The following is an 18,534-nucleotide window of genomic DNA, read 5'->3' as shown; positions in this document are numbered from 1 at the left end:
TTTGTTGTGTGCTAGAAAAAAATATTCTATACCCTCTTCTCTCACATGGCGACTCAGCAGGATTATCACATAAATTCTCTCACTTTAAAGCCAGAGAAAGACAAGTAAACACCAAGCTCCTTCAGAAGATAGATCCTGAAATTTGACCTCTGTCTTTGAATGCACAGCAAATATGACAAGATAAGAACAAGATTTAAAGGCCTGTTTACAGAAAACGAGTACTCGAAAGGGTACAGTAAACAGGCATGTGCTTGGGAGGGACAAACTCAAGCTGGACATCCTAAAGCAAATAAAGCCAGCAAATAGAAAGCAAGCAAGTTACAAACCACAAAGCCAATAATGAGCAATGAGCGAAATGCATTCCCAGGGAAGCTTTCCGCTTTCCCACAAGAAGTCATAAGCTAGCTATCTGGTATCTTCGACCTAAAAAAGATTAAAAATGAAACATGCCTTGCGGTTTGAAATGTCCCAGATACTGATTGATTTAACAATTATTTTCACGTGACATATAATACAGAAATAACATTCTTAAACAATATTGCTCGTAGCAGTCTTTATTATAGCATAATGACAGAGCACTGATTAACTGTAGTATCGTCACAGTATTTCTATGTACTTTTTTAATCAAATTTTCCTGAAATAGAACTACACCTAAACTTCACCAACAAAAACCTGGAGGTCGTCACCATCTGTCCAACCAGGCAGAGCGGACTCAGCCTTTATACGCCCAAGATATACATAAAAAGGGTCCATTACAGAGCTATTACTATAGTGTCTATTTTTCCACTATCCTAGTACATCTCTGTATATGTCTGGTATTCATTTGTTCTTTAACCTACACATACCTTTCGATCTGTCCTCTTTTTCCTTTTCCCTCTTCATTCTCTTAATGTCATATTCCCCCTACCATGCTTGTGTCTATATGTGACTCTCACCTCAGTGACCACTTTATTTTTGCTCATTTCACTATTTGCAACATTATGTTACTATATTTTGCTCAACGTTTTCATTTTTCTTTCCCGTTTTTATACAGTCCGTTCTAAGCAGTTTTCGCTTTCATTTTTACATCCCTATGTTTCAAACACTCTGTCCACTTATTCTTGTTCCTTTAATCTCCTTCCCACTCCTTAATTTTTCTTTTCCATCAAACGTCTTTCTCAAATCGTTCTTTTTTTCTCTCTGGGAGTAGCTTGTTTCTATTCTGGTTTTGCTTCGTTTCCTGTCTCCGTTTCGAGTTCTGTCTCTGTTGTGACTTACAGTTCTTCTCCTTCTCTGCTTTCAACGCATTATTTGAATTCTTCCAACCCTCGCTTTCCTTTAGGTGAGCGTTGCCCAAGCTTGTGCCTGCATGCACAGGCATTGGGACTCTTCCTATGCAGCAACATGCCTCAACCAACTATAAATCATAACCAACATAGTAATAACGAAAGATGAGGTAGTGATGTAGCTATATTGTTTAATTTGATTGCATGGTGTCACATCCATGAAACGTTTAAGAAACGTTCCTACAACATAGTCATCCTTAGGTGTCCAAACTAGGTGCAGGCGATGCCAATCCGAGCCATATTTTCAGGATAACTACTGAGGCAACTGTGTTCCATTATTGTAAAATTTGAAATTTATCTTATGTTGATATCCTGAAAATATGGCATGGATCTGGACCTAGGTTGGATATGGATGCTGTGGAACAACCTGGCTCTAGACATATGTAAAGCAAATTTGCCTTCTCTCTTGATATATGTCACTTCCTGCCCTAAAGACATGCAAACCACTGAAGAAGGTTCATCTAGGTCTAGTACATCCTCTTGCATGTAATAATAAGCACAATGTAACAATGCACAATCATGAAGGTAAGATCTAGTGTTGTCCATACCTTGTAATAACTTCCGTATGCTTTGGAGACCAGCAGCATGATGGGGAAGCCTAGGACAGTGACGAGCGAGAGCTGCCAGGAGATGCTGAACATGATGACGATAATCCCCAGGACCTTCACCGCACTCCGCAAGAACAGATTCACATTTCCTGCAAGCACGTCGCTCATCTTTCCCGTATCTGCGGTCAAGCGTGAGATGACGTCCCCTGGATCATCAAACATGGAGATTAGCTGATAGCACCAAGTGGAGGCTACCTCAAGAAGGAGACTGTCCGCTGCAATTCTGGCCTCACAACTTCATACCCTGGTTGCTTCTATGGAGATCAGCCCTGATGGGAAATTACCTCCACAAAGGGACTGACTTCTACTCATCCCAAACTCACCCTATATCTCCACTCCCTGGTCAATTATATGAAGATCAGCACTGATCAGAAGCTATCAACACAAAGGGACTGCACTTCACACACCCTGGCCTTGCATGGAAGCTGCACACCATGTTTGATTCTATGGAGATCAACAATGCCCGGAAGCTACCCTCACCAGGGACTGCACTTCGCACATTCCATCCTCACACAGACGCTTTATACCTAGGGCTCCCGGTTTAGGGTATTTCTTTTTAACGTTACCAAGTGTATTTATTCATATTTGTTGTTTTGCCATTTTATTTGTATTTATCCATATGTATTTTCGAAGATAAATGAAGTTGTAAAATAGTATATTTCCATAGTTATTATATTCCCATAGTTATTTAACTGTTAAACATGCACTCATACTTTGATGCCTGACATATTTTAGCAAATTAAGCTGCCAAATATAACAAAACATTACTCCCACAGGTAAACATTGGTTTTATACCACACACATATGTTAACATATCTCTGTATTTAAGGAAATCTCGTTTTGTGATTGAACTCCTTATGCTGTCTATCTGCTTAGCTGTTGGCCTGGAATTCATGAAAGACAGTATGGAGAGTCACTCACAGGAATAAAAAGCGAGAGGAAACACATTGTTTTCTCTGTGTAGCTGTAAAAATCAGTAAAAACGAATAACAGGGAGCCTTATTGATAGCCTACTCAATTCTATGGAGCTCAGCAGTGACCACGGAAGCTAACCACACAAGGGACTGCTACACACAGAATCGCTACGCGTCGGTTGATTCTATAGAGATCAGCAGTGACCGGAAGATATTGACGCAAACATGACTCCACTTCACACATCCCACCCTCACATAGAAGCTCCATACTGCATTCGATTCTGTGGAGACCAACGCTGACCGAAAGCTAACCAAACACAATGACTTCTCTTCGCACATCCCAGCCCCACACAAAAAGCTCCATAGTCTATTAGCTTCTGCGGAGATCAACAGTGACTGGAAGCTACCCACATAAAGGGACTACACTTCAAACATCCCGGCCGAAACAGAAATTCCAGAATTTGGTTGATTTATGAAGATCAGCCTTTCTGGAAGCTACTCACACAAAGATACTTTTCTACACAGATCACCAGCTGAATCTTCACATCCTGGTCAGATCTGTGGTCCTTTATTTAAAGTCCACTCGAAAAACGTTCAATCTGCCTGTGTGGTGAGATCACACTTCCATACCACAGGCGGAGAAAGATCCTCTGCTCTACAAACCTGCTGCCCCAGTGGGGATGTCCATCCCCTGAGGAAGGAAGAAAACTCAGTTGCAGATGTTCCCATGCAGCATGACATCACCGTTGCCGCCATATGTGGGTACCCAGATATCAGGTGGCCCTGATCACAAGGAGTTTCATCTCAGCGCTTCGTGGACACTTGAAAGCTTGTTCTGGGAGAGAGTGCCATTAACTCAATGGCTGCTTTTCTCAGTGATGACACCACTGTTGATTATACCTGGCTAGGTAACCATAACTTGGTGACCAGCGCACCATCCTATTCAGCAGCATAAAGGCCCGAATGCCAGAGCCTGTGGAGGTTCTGCCATTGGGCTCATTCACCATCCACCTCCATCTCAACAGAGCGAGGAAGGACACAGCTTGTGGGAGGGTACAGCTAGAAAGGACCCACATACTATAATTGGACCAGCCTCAGCACAGACGTACGTGTAAGGTTCAATCATTATAGTATAGAAGCGTCTGGTTTTCTGTTGCCTCATCTAATGAAGCTGCCTGTAGACATCTGCTGATACCTACTTGCTGCTTCTGCTGGATAGTTCTAATCTTAGTTGATTTTGGTTCTGTGGGCATCAATCTGTGTTTGGGGTACTGAGACTGAATTTGTGGTTTTGGGTCATGAGACTGTATTTGGGTTTTTGGATCAAAAGACTGTGGGGTATTAGCTGTCACAACACTGTTTGACTATAAGTGTGTCAGAACTGTATCATACTCTTGAGGTAGGTTCTTCATTCTTTGGGTGGCTGGTTCAGAGCGTTGTCATAATTGCTTAAAGAGCGCTTCCACTTCCTCTTCAGAAGAGCTGTCATTGAATACTTTGACGGCTTAATTCTACTCTACCTAGGCACAGTTTCCAGTTCGTCTGTCTATTAGTTTCCTGGACTTAGTAACCCAGATGCTGTCTACAGGATCCCTTGTAGCTTGTTAATTGGGTCTCTTGACTTTGGAAAATTGCCCTATGGCACCCTGTAAAAGTCTCACTAATTTGGATGGTTATTTTGCGTTTTCGAATGACTTGATATTTTGAAATACAGTTGTAGATTTTCAGCCACCTAGGCTCAAACTCACTGGCATGTCCCTTCTTGCATTCCATACCACTGAGAAGCCAGGGGAAATGACAGATGGTTCATGGCTATTTTCAGAGATCTATTTAATTGACTATATGTTTTATATAGCGCTACTTGCCTCCTTCCGGTTCAGCCTGATGAACAAAGAATCAGAAAATAAATGAAGATGTATGCCTTCAATGGGATTTACAAAAACCCTAAGATTGAACCTAGAAGTCTACACAAATCATAGATTTCTAGCTATACTTCTCTTCCCTTAAAAACACTCATTCTTATTGACCACAGAGTGAACATTAGGTAGGGGTAAGTATTCTGAAAAGTTGATTTGTACAAGTAACATATTTTCCCTTATGCACACTCACTCACATTGTCCACAGAGTGAAAATTAAGTAGGGGCAAATATTCTGAAATGTGAATTTGTTCAAGTAACATAGTTTATTTTTTTCTTTACGTTTCCATGTGAAGAAAGCTATTGCCTTGCACCATAAAAATATTGTGTTTGTAGATTTTTGCACGCTTACTCCATCCTATTTAAATACTAAATGTAAGCGTGCGAGGAGGGTGTGAACAATCAATGGTAATGCTTGTGAACATTAACAAATTTCTGACTTTTTGGTTGCTTACTACATTCCCAATGGCTAGCTCGCATGAGGTCCCCCACCCCGACCACTAACGCAACCTTCGTCCCACCCCTAACATTGGGGAACACCATCGACTGACAGATATTCTACTCGTCGTTAGAGTGCAATAGTATCTAAGGCCCTGTAAATGAGTAATAAATAACAGGACACACACCACAGATACTGCCAGGAAACCAATGATGGCTCGGGTTACAGGCAAAAATTTGGGCAAACCATGGAGCCAACAGACCTGTTTGATATTCATCGAAGAACCCAATCTCTTGGGAAAGTAGTGCATGAAAAAGGAGATGGCGAATTCTCAGGTTCAGTCTAGTGTAAGCTGAGCTGAAGAAGTAGACACGAACACCAGCCGAAAAAGCACTGACAGTAGGAGGAAGACAACACGTTACTTGGCAATACACAATACCCCTAATGAATTTTGCATGACATGCAGAGAACATCAGACATCAACAAATTGCTTCCTCTAGTACAAAGCAAGTCACATATAAATAGACAAAGGAGAGAGAGAACACAGTCTGCTTACCTTACTACTGAAAATAATGACAAAAAACCCACTGAATTGGAGAGCTGATCCAAGCTCTTCTGCACAACTATCCCGTCCATTACCAATCCTGCATAATATGGGGAAAATATGTCCGCTGGGAAGTAAATAGAAATGAAGGTGAATGTACACAACATATTTACAATAGTATATATTAGAACTTTAAGCATATTAGAAACTGTGAGCCTGATTCAAAAACAATTTTTTTTAAATTTAAAGATTTCTACCTTCAAGGGGATTTACAAAACAAACAGGTGCACACCTGGAAGTCTACACAAGTCATAGATTTCTAGCTGTACTTCGGTTCCCGTAAGAACACTCATTCGTATTGTCCGCAGAGTGAACATTAAGTTGGATAAGTATTCTGAAATGTGGATTTGCACAAGTAAGATATTTAATTTTTTCCTCTACATATTTCCATTTGAAGAAATCACTTGCCTTGCACCCCAAAAAACATGGGAGTGTTTGAGGATTTTTGCACAATTTGCACACTTACTTTAGCCTGTTTAGGTACTAAAGATAAATGCGCAAGGTAGGAGTGAACAATCAACGGTAATGTTTGTGAACAATAACAAGTTTCTTATTTTTTAGTTGCTCATCTTATTCCCAACGGTTACGTCCACTTGTGTCCCCTACACCAATCCCTGAAGCATCCATGTCCCCACCCCTAACCCTACAATTACAACTCGGAAAACCTATTGATTAACGGATTTTCTGCTGTAGTAAATTGCCTCTGTGAGTATAAATGCCTGTAAGTCCTGGTTCTACAGATCCAGGTCTGTCATTTGTACTAAAAGGTGACACTTTTTGTGCAAACACTTTTTTTACAATTAGACATACGTATGTATCTATTAGAATTTATTCAGTGTAAACCTACATAGGAAGCAATGGAGCGCTATACATTATTTTGGGGCATGGACGACAATCTACAAGACTGCATACATCAAGAAGGGATTAAACAAATTCAGTTCACACATACAATTTCACAATTTTTAGGCACAGGGATATGAAGTTGCTTGCCCAGGATCACCCAATGTTGAGTCGTGTGCCATGGTCAGGATTCGAACTTTGGTACCATCTTACAAAGTCAGCAGATTTAGCTGCAAGGCCACATCTCATTAACTCCCTCCTTCTACTCTCCTGTATGGTTTATGGATTCTTTTTCTAAATGTTGCTTTCTGGCACCAACTAAAGTCAACCCATCGCTATTCCTTTGTCTCCAAACATCAAGTATTTCAAGTATCCAGGTACAGGTAAGGCATTAAAGGTGTGGCTACTGGTGATGGCCGCAGGAGCACAGCGAGAAAAACCTTATGGAGGCCCGCACCACAAATATCATGTCATACCATGTAAGCCCCGAAACCGGTTCCGGGATGCTGGTTTCTGGTCCAGGGAGGATTTAGCTTGGCAGTTCGGGTTGAACTGTTCCCAAAGTGGCACAGGGTCAAGACTGATTTGCATATGGCTGGGTCCAAACTAGGGTGGCGTGGAGAGCAAAAGAACGATGGATTACACCCAGATCTTTGTGACTGGGGTGAATGTTTGCATTGCTCAGTATTCCGTCCATCATTTGTTCCTTATACCTTGTAAGGTATGTATCGCTAATCCAGTTCATTTATTCTTTCAAGTTCTTATCCTTTTTCCTATCAGGAATTTACAAATACTAGTATACAAAGCAAACACTGCCTGCATTGTATCAGCTATTCACCACTGATATGAAATCACTGGAGGTCTCTGCATCATTTGTAAGTGCAGCCTTTGATTATATGATTGTCCAAATTTTAAATAATGCAAAAGTAATGATACATACTAGGTGTGAACCAATCAGCAGTAACATAATGGTGTTACACAGTGCTTCTATATGCAATTTGTAGTAGTCTTTAGAAGTACTATTCAGTCGTGCAGTTTTCTGTGCATGCTGGTAAGCGGTGAATAAAAAGGAACTCGGAAAAGTTCATCATTTTACAATTACAAATATTGGACTTGTTCTTTCAATTATGGCTGTGGCAATATTTTCTTGTGTCTGCACAAACATTCTCCTGCAAAATGCACATTTATTCATTTATTTATTGATACATTTACGGTAAGCAACAGACACTGCAAAAATCGCTGTGCAAGGGCACTAATCTGTGGATCTTTTGCAGCAAAACTGTATTCTTGAAACCAAATTTGAGAAGAGTTAATCAGCATCTGTCTTCGATTTTTGCCAGCCTTTCCTCCCATATTCTGAATTAAAATTTGGGAATTTCATGAAATTACTTAATCACTAAATTTTGCAGAATTGAAATCCCGTCACTTCAGTGACCAGCAGCCGCTTGACTCTGAGGCTTTTACTTTGCTGGTGCTATAAAGCGCAAATGGGCGTCCTGCAGCGTGGGGAGAGCATTGTCTGCCAGGACTTCAATGACCAGCAGCCCTTTGACTCTGAGGCGGAGTCCGCTGTAGCCTGCACTTGTCTTTACATTGCTGACGCTATAGAGCGCATTTGGGGGTCCTACAGTGTGGGGAGAGAGTGGCCTGCCAGGACTTCAGTGACCAGCAGCCCCTTGACTCTGGGATGGGGTCCGCTGCAGCCCGCACGGTCTTTACTTTGCTAACATGGAGCTATTGGACCTACCACACATGGTGAGATCTTACCCTTTACTGGTTACAACTTTCATCTGCTACATGGGGAAGCGCAAAGCAACGGGACCAAAGGGAGGCTCTATCGCCCCGCGCAAGCCCACTAGTATTGATGCTATGTTGGACGGAGTCATTGGGGTAGTAGCAAAGGAAATTAACTTGACTGAACACAAGTTGTCTTTGGACCATGCTGGCAACCTGGGGGACTTGTCTAATAGCACTAAGCTAGTCTGTGTGGGTGATGGTGATTGGGCAGAGGAACCCTCTACTTCTAGGAGTGGAGTGTTACTAGTTCCCCATGGGATACAGCACTCACATGATACTCCCTCGCCTGAAGTTAATGGAAGGTCTTCTTTGATATCTGCGAGACCGAAGAGGATAATATCACTTGTCGAACCGGCCTCTAAACGGAAAGAAAGGGAGTAGGCATTGTTATGCTGCGGCAGCGCAGCCGGTGCCATCTGGCCACTGTAAGGAGTCAGTTCCCCTTACTATGGGAGAGCGCGAGTTGGAGGAAACTTTGAAGCGGATTGAAGGGGTAATTGTAGGGTGACCAGATTGTGCGACCCAAAAACTGGGACATTTCGCAAAAATAGAGGAAGGACTACAAATTTACATCAATAAAGTGGCAAAGAATGACAGCCCTCAACCTCGTAGACATACAGAAGAGGCACTCAGAAAATAAATAAAATGTAATTTTTAAAACCAGCATCATACCTAATAATTAAATTGTTTACTCATAACAGCTGCTTACTGCCCTGCTTTGGGACACCTAAAAAAGTGCATCACACTGTTTTCAGTTGACCCTCTCAAAAAACCAGGACATGAGACGATTTTACCGAAATCTGCCGGAAACAACTGTTGGAAAAACGGGACTGTCCTGGCAAATCCGGGACGCCTGGTCACCCTCGGTAATTGACGCCCAGCTGACCCCTATCAGAACTCGCTTGGTCACGATAGGGTTATGTCTGGAGTCTCTAAAGAAAACACAATGCAACCTAGCTAAGGGGGAGGAAGTCCCTTCTTCCAATGTAATTTCAGTTGTGTCAGGGGAGAGACACGTTCAGAACCAGAGTATCCCCCAGACATATACTCAGCCCCCGTTACCAGCTTCTTTGGATTTTCTGCATCCTGTTCACAGAGGAGGGAATAACTCAGGGGTGGAGCGGAGGATAGATGGCACCTGCCAGGGAGACGGCCAAACCTTTGGTAGTACTGTTATTCATCAGCCTATTGTGGCAAACTCTCAAGGGGCTGAGTTCAGAAGGCATGGGGACAGGATCCCAACAACGCTTGCCCGTAGGCAGCAGAGATTGTCAACCCGTAGACTACATCTCCCTCCAGATTCTACTCCTTCTATGGCCATTGTGGTGAATGCGCCAAGATTGTCTGCAGGGGCAGAGGGGACAGCAAGCAAACTTATTCGTAAAGCCTCACTGGTGCTCATCAAAAGAGGCGTTGCCTGGATCGGACAGTGGGAACGTCATACTGACTAGGCGAGTGGCTTGGCTGGGTTTCGGCCAGAAACTGTTTGAAGGGGATTGCATTGTGTTACATTTTAGACAACCGGATATTGCGAGAGGATTGTCTTTTGGCAATTCTATGAAGGGAGGGTCTGGCTTGAAGATCCAAGTGGTTCCATCGGGTATTTTCTATCCTCCACTTTCGTAGCATAAGATAACCAGGTGTAGGAATACACCCCCTAAAAACTTTTGGAGATGAGGAATGGATGTTGGGAGACATGGAGGGTAACAACCGACTCGGAGTAGAAATGAGCCAACCCAAACAGAGTTTAGCCACACCCTCCGATATGGTTCAGGTTAAGCCTCCTCCTTATCTTAATATTTGTTGCTGGAATATTGTGGAGATAAGATGCAAAAGGGATAACGTCACTAGGTTCGAAAAAAATAGAGAATTTGATATAGTGGGTTTTCACGAATCCTGGGAAACTGAACAACATTTTTATTTAGATAGGCACTCCTTTCTGCTGCCGGCCAAGCCTTCGCTGGCAGGGAGAGCAAAAGGGGCTCTGTTCTCTGGGGGTTGGGTGCACACCTATGCAGATTTCAACTGGTATGGAAAATGTTCTGTGTCAAATTAAAATTTTGTGGGGTCTTCAAGCATTTTTCTGCTAACTTTTTATAATTTGTTTGATCGGTTAACCCCCACGGAACACCTTGGCTCTATACGATCCTTTTTGCAGTCCGTTGCGGGAACATTTAAAGCTCCCCATTTAGTATTTTTTTTTGTTTATTTTTGTTTTTATTTATTACAGAACTAAGTAGTTAATAAGGCAATGTAATCTTTGAAGTAGCCTCAACATTAAGCCAGCGTCAGTTCTGTGAGCAACTTAACACCCTTCCCACCCTATCACCCCACCCTAGGTGCCCACAAGCTCTTATGTCTCTGTACACCTTTAACTATTGTATTCTCGAGGGTCTCCTCCATTGAATGAGGGTTGTGGGTCAGTCAAGCGCAGCAGTTTTAGATACCTAGGGCAAGTGAGTTCTGTGAATTCCTGTTAAAGGAGAGAAATAAACGGCTGACAAACTTCCCTGAATGTATCCTCTTGTAATTTCAGTATCATTGTAGGTCTCTCCATCCCCACGAGATGCCAAATACGGTGGAGCCACCCCAGTCTAGCTGGGACTGTATCAGTCCCCCAGAGGGCCAGGATCATTTGATGAGCCGCCCCCAGCACCAGACCGATGCATCTACCTCTCCTAGCTTTAAGGGGATAAGTCGATGGGTTAGGGAGGCCCAACAGCACGTAGGCAGGGAACTGGGGGAGTTGAGTGTCAAAGTAGTGGTCAATCTCTGTCAGGATCTTCTCCCAAAATTGAGTCAGTTTAGGACACTCCCACAGGATATGTAGAACTGTTCCATAGGTGTCGTTACATCTCCAGCACTTTTCATTCCGATCCCCTCTATGAAGGCGGACTGGCGTCAAGTACCAGTAAGTGGTGATCTTTGTCATCATTGCCTCTATGTCTAAGAACAAGGGTCCTGGCCCCGACGGGGTTCAGGACAATTTATTTAATGATGACAAGGCAGCCTGGGTTGAAATTTTGACACAAAGGATTTCCAAACAGCCTGGAGAGCGGGCCCTTATATCTCGGGGAAGATTGGTCATTATACCTGTATTTAAGATGGGAGACAGGTCAGATCCTTGATGTTTTAGGCCAATCTCCGTGATTGATTCGTTTGTTAAGATCTTGGGGCTGTGATTCTGGCAGGACTAGCTGATTGGTTAGAACAGAAAATGTCATCTCTCCTTTCCAGTATGGATTTAGACAGGGGAAAGGGACAATTGATCAGTGCTTAAATTTGCATTTGATAATTGGAAAGTATACAGTGGACAAAAGAGGTCGGATGTACTTAGCCTTCATTGACCTATCATCGGTCTTTGATTGAGAAAATAGGGCAAAATTATGGAAGATGCTAATCGATATAGGCCTGGAGAGGAGCTTGGTGTTTTCTTTTTTACATGGGCTCCATCTGGATCTAAGTGCTTCAGTTAGATATAATATTGATGGGTCATTAACAGCATCTATAAAAATTAAAATAAAGGGGTAAGGCAGGGCTGCATTTTGGCTCCACTATTGTTCACTCTGTATATTAACAACTTGAGAACGGCTCTCTCTGGCACTATCAAGGACATAGCTCGGGTGGGGGCCATTGCACATTCCAACACTCATATAGGACATGGGCTCCCCAAATAATAATCAAACGAAATTTGATGGCTAGATCAGTGCCCTCCTTATTTGATTTTGCGAGAAGGTTGGGGGTGAGACCAAATGAGACCGTAGGGGAAATTTACCAATCCAAATGCCAGTCAATTGCAAGATATAGAAGTGATCTGTGGGGCTATAAGGACTGTGGTCAGATACGGTTAGTGGAAAATAATTGTATTTGGAGTATGCTGTCTCTCTCACAATAAGTATCTCCTTTTATTATGCATGAACAAGTGGGTCTGAATTTTATATCGGATAAGCTAGCCCTTTCCCCTATAGTGAGGTGGTATAAAATCTGGGCAGTTCCTGACTTGAAGCTGAACCAGAGAATTATAAAAGATTGTCTTGCCTTGGACCAAGAGAATACCGAGGAAACGACTCTGCACGATAATATCACCTGCACGCCACGGGAGAAGGCGGTCTAGAGAACAGGGAGAAACACCATATACGTGAATCTGTTTCCCCTGCGTCTGGAGTAAAATATAAACAAGATTAGAAACGAAGAAAAACGTGTGCAATACTGAGATCAATTAGAAGATTCCAGCCATATGAATAGAAAAGTTGGATGGTTCCTCACAATCAGAAAGGAAGAGTGAGCACATAGCAGATTTACCCAAGATAAGAAAGAATTGAGAGCGTAAGAAGGATCGAAATATTGAACATTGAGTTGAGAAAACCCTCATCAATGGTCTTGAGAAAGATAGTGGCAAACAAATGAGCCCATCGAAACGCGTCGACGCAAAAAAGGCACAATTCAAGGAACGGGTACCGACCTATAGAGATGAATGTATGAGTATCTCATAAGTGGTACAATTTGAGCTTTGTTCAAGAGGATGTGCAATATTTGACAAAGTGTACTGTCTTTTTATGTGGTGTTTTCTCGGTTATGCAGGCTCATAACGGGATGATGTTATCATTTGATTTCTGTGTAAAAATCTAATTTGTGTATTTGAGTTTTCCCTATATATTTCCAATTGGTTCCTTCTTGTGCTGCTAAGGAAAAATTTACTGTTTAGAGTAACTGTTAAGTAGGGACCATTTTAGACTGTGTTTTTAAATGTGATGTATAACATGTTTTTTAAATAATAAACACTAATGATTTCTGTATAAATGTGTTGGAGGATAATTGTCAAATAACGATATTACACAAGGGACTGCTAGTTGATACTTGCCTTGGACCAAGGCCATACCATCCTGGGGTTGCATTACACCAAAGTCTCCTTAGAAAAGTTGGGTTGAGTAGCCCTATTCGGGGCACCTGAACAAAAAAAGAAAAAAAGATTTGCCCTGGATTAAAAATCTTTTCATGGCAAGAATAAAACGTGTAAGAGTAGAAAGGGAACTGCAAAAATGTACTGTGAGGGCATATATCCTTTAGAAAACAACCCCAAGTATGGAAACCTATCTTAAGATGGTGTGCTCACTACATCGCTTTTTATTAACACGTTTTAGATGAAATCTTTTCCATTAACTCTGAGCAGAACCCAGGGCCACATAAATATGTGGAAAGTCAAGGGCCGTGTTTGTGTAACAATTTTTCAATGCGAGACACAAACCATTGTATCTTTTTTTGTGATCATTATAGCACTCTGAGGCAGCATTATATTTTACCATTACTCAGAGGCAAAGGGGTTTTTCAGGTCAAACCCACCCTGATTTACTTGCAGATGTTGCAGTCTCCTGTAGTTTATTTTTAGAGTGGAATGTTTTTTGCCAGGAGCATTGAGACTGAGAAGAAAACGCTTGCCCCTTTGAGGGCTGGGATGCCCTGGCTGTTTTAATTAGTAATTGGAGACAAAGTTAGGCTGAACATTAGTTATTATAATGTTGACTTGGTGGAGTGCCTGGGGTTATTGGTATTGTGTCTGGGATAATTTTATTTGTTTTTAGAAAGGTTTTAAGATGGATGTTTTATATGGTTATGTATTTTTTAGTCGAGTTAATTAATGGTTAATTATGATTTTATTGTAAAGATGGTGCTTTTTGACGGTAATTGATAAATTGTACTTTATTTTTTTACTTATTGCACCTTGTGGAAGTAATGCTTGGTTGGTTTGTATGCTTTTTACGGATTATTATGTAATCCAAATAAAGACTTTGATGATGATAGAGTTACTGGTCTAATCATTATTTTCCCAAACAAACTGAGCCTGTCCTGAAGAAGATACCTTATGTTAAGAAATTAAACCAAACAAAACTGCTTCAATCTAGGTATCTGCCCCTGGATAAAAAAGAATGAATAAATAAAACATAAATAAATAAAAACGATGCAGTTGCTCTAGCAGGAACACACGTAACGTTTGTCAATTTGAATTCAACTGCATAGATGTGGGACGCGACCTCCCTGGACCACAGTCGAGTTCAGCATTGGATCCATTGCCAAGTGCTAATGTCACCTAGCAAATTAGCAGTATTAGGTGTGTGCAAATTTTCCAGACTTCACCTTCACTAAAATGGTTTGATTCTTTAAAAAACGTCATGAAATTTCATGCATTTGTAATAATTTTTAAAATTGTGAGAAAAAGTCTACATAAGCTATGCAAGATAAAAACATCGAAAAAACAAGTTAATTCTGCAGATTTTATCAGCAAAACAGTTTGCTGTAAAAAAATCAGCACGTTGACTACTTTCCCATCTTTTTGTCAGCAATATGATTTGTTGAAACTCCCCTTTCCTCCTGCAAATTCGTGTTTCGCTGAAGTACTATGCAGCAAACACAGGGGGGGAATCATCAAAAGAGTAATTGATTTTTAAAACTTTTACCATTTCATAACAGAAAATACCGAATGTTGGCCAAGTTTTAATTTCACACAATGAACTAACATTTTCTGTCCTGATTTAAAACATTTTCTGTCCTGATCTTTGACACGTTATTTGCCTTAAAATGTCATAAGGCTTTTGAGAGCACGGATAATTTGGAATTCAACATTAACAAAAGGATAGGTTGGGAAGATTGGATTTTTCAGTCAATGTTCCAGTCAACCTTTTCCTCAACAAAGGACTACGACCACCAACATTCTGGCATCACCCTCACATTTTCAGGCAATGCTTAATTTGAGCCGGTGGTTGCCACTAGCACACATTTTTGGGGACTGGCATTTATTCTTCCTGATCAGATTGTGACTCAGAACAAGAGAGTGAAAAATACACAAGGAGGAAAGGAGGAAGAGAAAGCTGTATAAACTGTGACAAAAGAAGAACGCAGGAAGCTGCAAGAGATAAAGAAGCAGGGAGTGTCGGGCGATGGTTTAGTTTTAACTCTTTTTTATTAGCATTATTAGCTGTTTCATTGTACATACTTATGAGGCTCTTACATGTAGTGCCTTATAGACCAGGACTCTTAAGAAAAATGTTGGCGGTTACAGCTCTCGCATGTCCCGTTTGTCCTTGCTATGGAGCTCGTGGTCTGTGAGTCCGTGCATGTGCTTCAAACAAACTTGAGGAGGTGGAAACTCCCCTCAAATATCTGTGAACAATGAAACCCCCCTTAACTCTCTTCTACCCTCCTCGGGCGATGGTTTAAAGGAACATGGAGTGGAATCAAGACTACATAGCCTGGGTATTCGGCACAACAACGGTTAAGAGACCTGGCTTGTGAGCAAAACTTTGGGCACTTCTTCCTTTACATTTTAAGCACCATCTACCATTAGTTAGCTAGTGCTACAGAGACTGCTTACGAGCTTGCTAGGAAGTGAGTTGTCCTAATTTAAAGGAGAAATTGTGTAGCACAAATAGGACTACCACAGATCAGAACTGTTTGCCTTTTTCAAGGGTAAGAGTGTAAATCCATAAGTTCAAGTATAAAAATTCAGAATATAGAAAAGGGTTGTAAGAGTTAGAAGTAAGCCTTCGGCTCAGGCTTTTAACGCTGGAGCGCGCCCTTAGTGGCTGGTATAGCCCACTACGGCAGGCTATATATTCGAGGATGGAAATCATGCAACTCAAACTCTAAATCAGACTCATAATGTGGAAAAGAAGAGATCAACCACTGATGTTTGTAGAACTTACCTAGAGTGGAGCCCAACAGAAAGATAAAAGCCACTCCAATTAAGGCAGCGTCTGGCTTGCAGTGAGATAACAGCTGTGCAATTGTTGCAACCGATGGTCGACCCTCTTGCAGGATTGTGCTAGCATGCCTTCCAGGTCTTTCCTCTGCTTTCATGTCCTCTCTGCTGCACTCACCTTTTGATTTCTCTTGAGAATGTGATACTAAAAAGAGCCACCAAAGAGAGAGAATGGTGACCGAAGACACACAAATCCACGCAAGTAAACTCCAAAGCCAAGGCTCACCCTCTGCCTCCTGGTCCCCTGACTGCAGAAGGAGCATAATCAAGATATATATGCTAGTGACCAAACCAATAACATAGATGGCGGCTAGCGATGTCGTCCACCATTTCTGTCTGTAGAGTCCATAATTTGTTACTCCAATTAGGGCACCGTATAGTAAGAGGCCCCTAAGGAGGGATGACCCCCATACATCCAGCGTGGAGCTCAGAAAGTTAAGATGAACTTGGTCCAGGAAAATGGTCTTACTTTTGCATCTGTTTGTGTGCAGAAAAGCTGTTATAGTGAGGTCTGCAGCTGTAAACATGAGTGTAACATATGTGGCTGCCCACGGACTCATGGCCTTGAGCAACTTGAAAATATTAGCAAATGCGTCTTTCATGCTTGCATTGATCTTCTGGATAAACTTTTGGAACTTTACTCTGAAAAGAGAGAAAAAAGAGTAAGCATGTTTGAAATCCTCTAAATGTATGCGCAAATCATGAAAAGTCATGGCATCATGGTACAATATAGTTAGCTGCCTGTCTTTGTATCCTATTGTGCTATTGCACCCTCTATAGGGTATGGGGAGACTGGAGGACAGTGGCAGCTGTGGGGGCAATTAACTTTTACATAACCGTGGGGAGAAGTATCTATTGATCTGAGCAACGGGGTTCCTTGCCTCTGACTGTGCTGTAAGGTTTTGCTTGAGTTGAACATGTGTTGGAGTCCATATGCTGCATGAATGGTGGCCTTGATGAGAATATAAGTTTAGCATAAAATAGTGATTGCCCTTCAAATTGCCGTCGTCCCTGTGGTCGTAACACCCCACATGTAGCAGCTCCTGGGTCCTAGATCTGGAAACGCCACACCGATTTTGGAGGTTATGGGGAAGACACAAACATTCCAACTGGACTAGCTGTACTGAAACAGTACCAGGATGAAATCAATGTGGTTGCCTGTATGGAACAAGACCATGTTATGACTAACAGCAATGCCTTGAACCCAATTAGGATGTCTGGCCTGTAGCCGCTAATGTACATTCGCCTAAGAATTTGCTGTTCCACCACACTTTACAAAGTGTCCTACACTCATTGGTCAGAAAGTGAATACTCTGAGATGGCACCTTGTGATTGGGCCCTAACTTTTCACCAGTGACACCATTCTCCCCTAGTTATTGTACCACTGGAACCACTCTTTACACTTCTTTTGGACTTCATAAGAGAGCTATTGAACACTCACTTGGAGAATGGTGTACCAAAGGCTGAAAGGCCGGTTATGGCTTCCACCTAGGCTTGGGCTGAGCCTACGAAAAGACTCTCCTCTGAAGTTGCAGGTGGAAGTTGATGCCTCTTCTTGGAGGATGAACAACTAGACTGCCCACAGGGCCCCGCTAGCGGACACCTGCGTGGAAGACCAATTCAAGACAGCAAAGCAGCCCAGGAGTCACAAGTATCTACAACCTAGAAGACCTGAACCAGATCTCAGAGCCAGGACTTAATTTGTAAAACAGTAAGTTGAAAGGCCCAGAACCTCTCTCAGGTATTTGTCAACCCTGTCATCGATGGGCTGCCGAATGGTTGGGCTGACAAACACCAAGGTTACCCAGTTAATAATCCAACTCAAGCCTCTTTCTTTCATCCCCTAAACTTCCTTTCACTTTATCTCACTTTTTCGTATTCTTTTTCATTCCAACTTTATCTGTTTGTCACCAATTTCCTGTCTTCCTCTTTTTTCTACTTTATCTACTTCTCACTCTGTTGCACTGATGGATGAAAGATAATTTGTGGTCCCACAATGGGTGTTGAGGCCCCCACCAACAACCAGAAGGACAAATAAAGCACTTTGTGAGAGCCAGGCACATACTCAACACATAAGAATTTAAGTTGTCCCAAAAACAACTAAAAACTGCCCCTTTCATTGGACCTGGTCTGACCCGCCTTGACTTGCCCTCCCTGAACACCTTCTTACAAGCCAACTTTGAGTGCCTGAACCCATGCCCCAGTCGTGCATAGGGACTGCAGCCTCAAAATGATCACTAGAATCCCTTTCAGTCTGTGAGGTGCTCAATTTCTCCAGGTTTTCAGGCCATCTGGAATGGTATGGTTTTCGTCTTTCACCAAAAATGCCCAGACTGAA

The 18,534-nt window shown here is 42.1% G+C and overlaps 1 protein-coding gene across 5 annotated transcripts in view; it reads right to left on the bottom strand.

Annotated features, from left to right (window-relative positions):
• Positions 1 to 18,534, bottom strand: part of ABCB9 (ATP binding cassette subfamily B member 9) — a 153,188-nt gene that overhangs the window by 108,695 nt on the left and 25,959 nt on the right. For all 5 annotated transcript variants that reach the window (XM_085632786.1, XM_085632785.1, XM_085632788.1 and 2 more), the window contains 4 exons: positions 16,141 to 16,838; positions 5,759 to 5,873; positions 5,465 to 5,595; positions 1,874 to 2,079 (listed from right to left, as the gene is read on the bottom strand). In XM_085632786.1, the coding sequence (XP_085488912.1) occupies positions 1,874 to 2,079; positions 5,465 to 5,595; positions 5,759 to 5,873; positions 16,141 to 16,838 (1,150 nt within the window). The remainder of the gene's footprint in view (positions 1 to 1,873; positions 2,080 to 5,464; positions 5,596 to 5,758; positions 5,874 to 16,140; positions 16,839 to 18,534) is intronic.

The sequence above is a fragment of the Triturus cristatus genome, chromosome 11, assembly GCF_964204655.1.
Source record: "Triturus cristatus chromosome 11, aTriCri1.1, whole genome shotgun sequence".
Taxonomy (NCBI): domain Eukaryota; kingdom Metazoa; phylum Chordata; class Amphibia; order Caudata; family Salamandridae; genus Triturus; species Triturus cristatus.
This window is presented reverse-complemented; position numbering and strand designations above follow the sequence as displayed.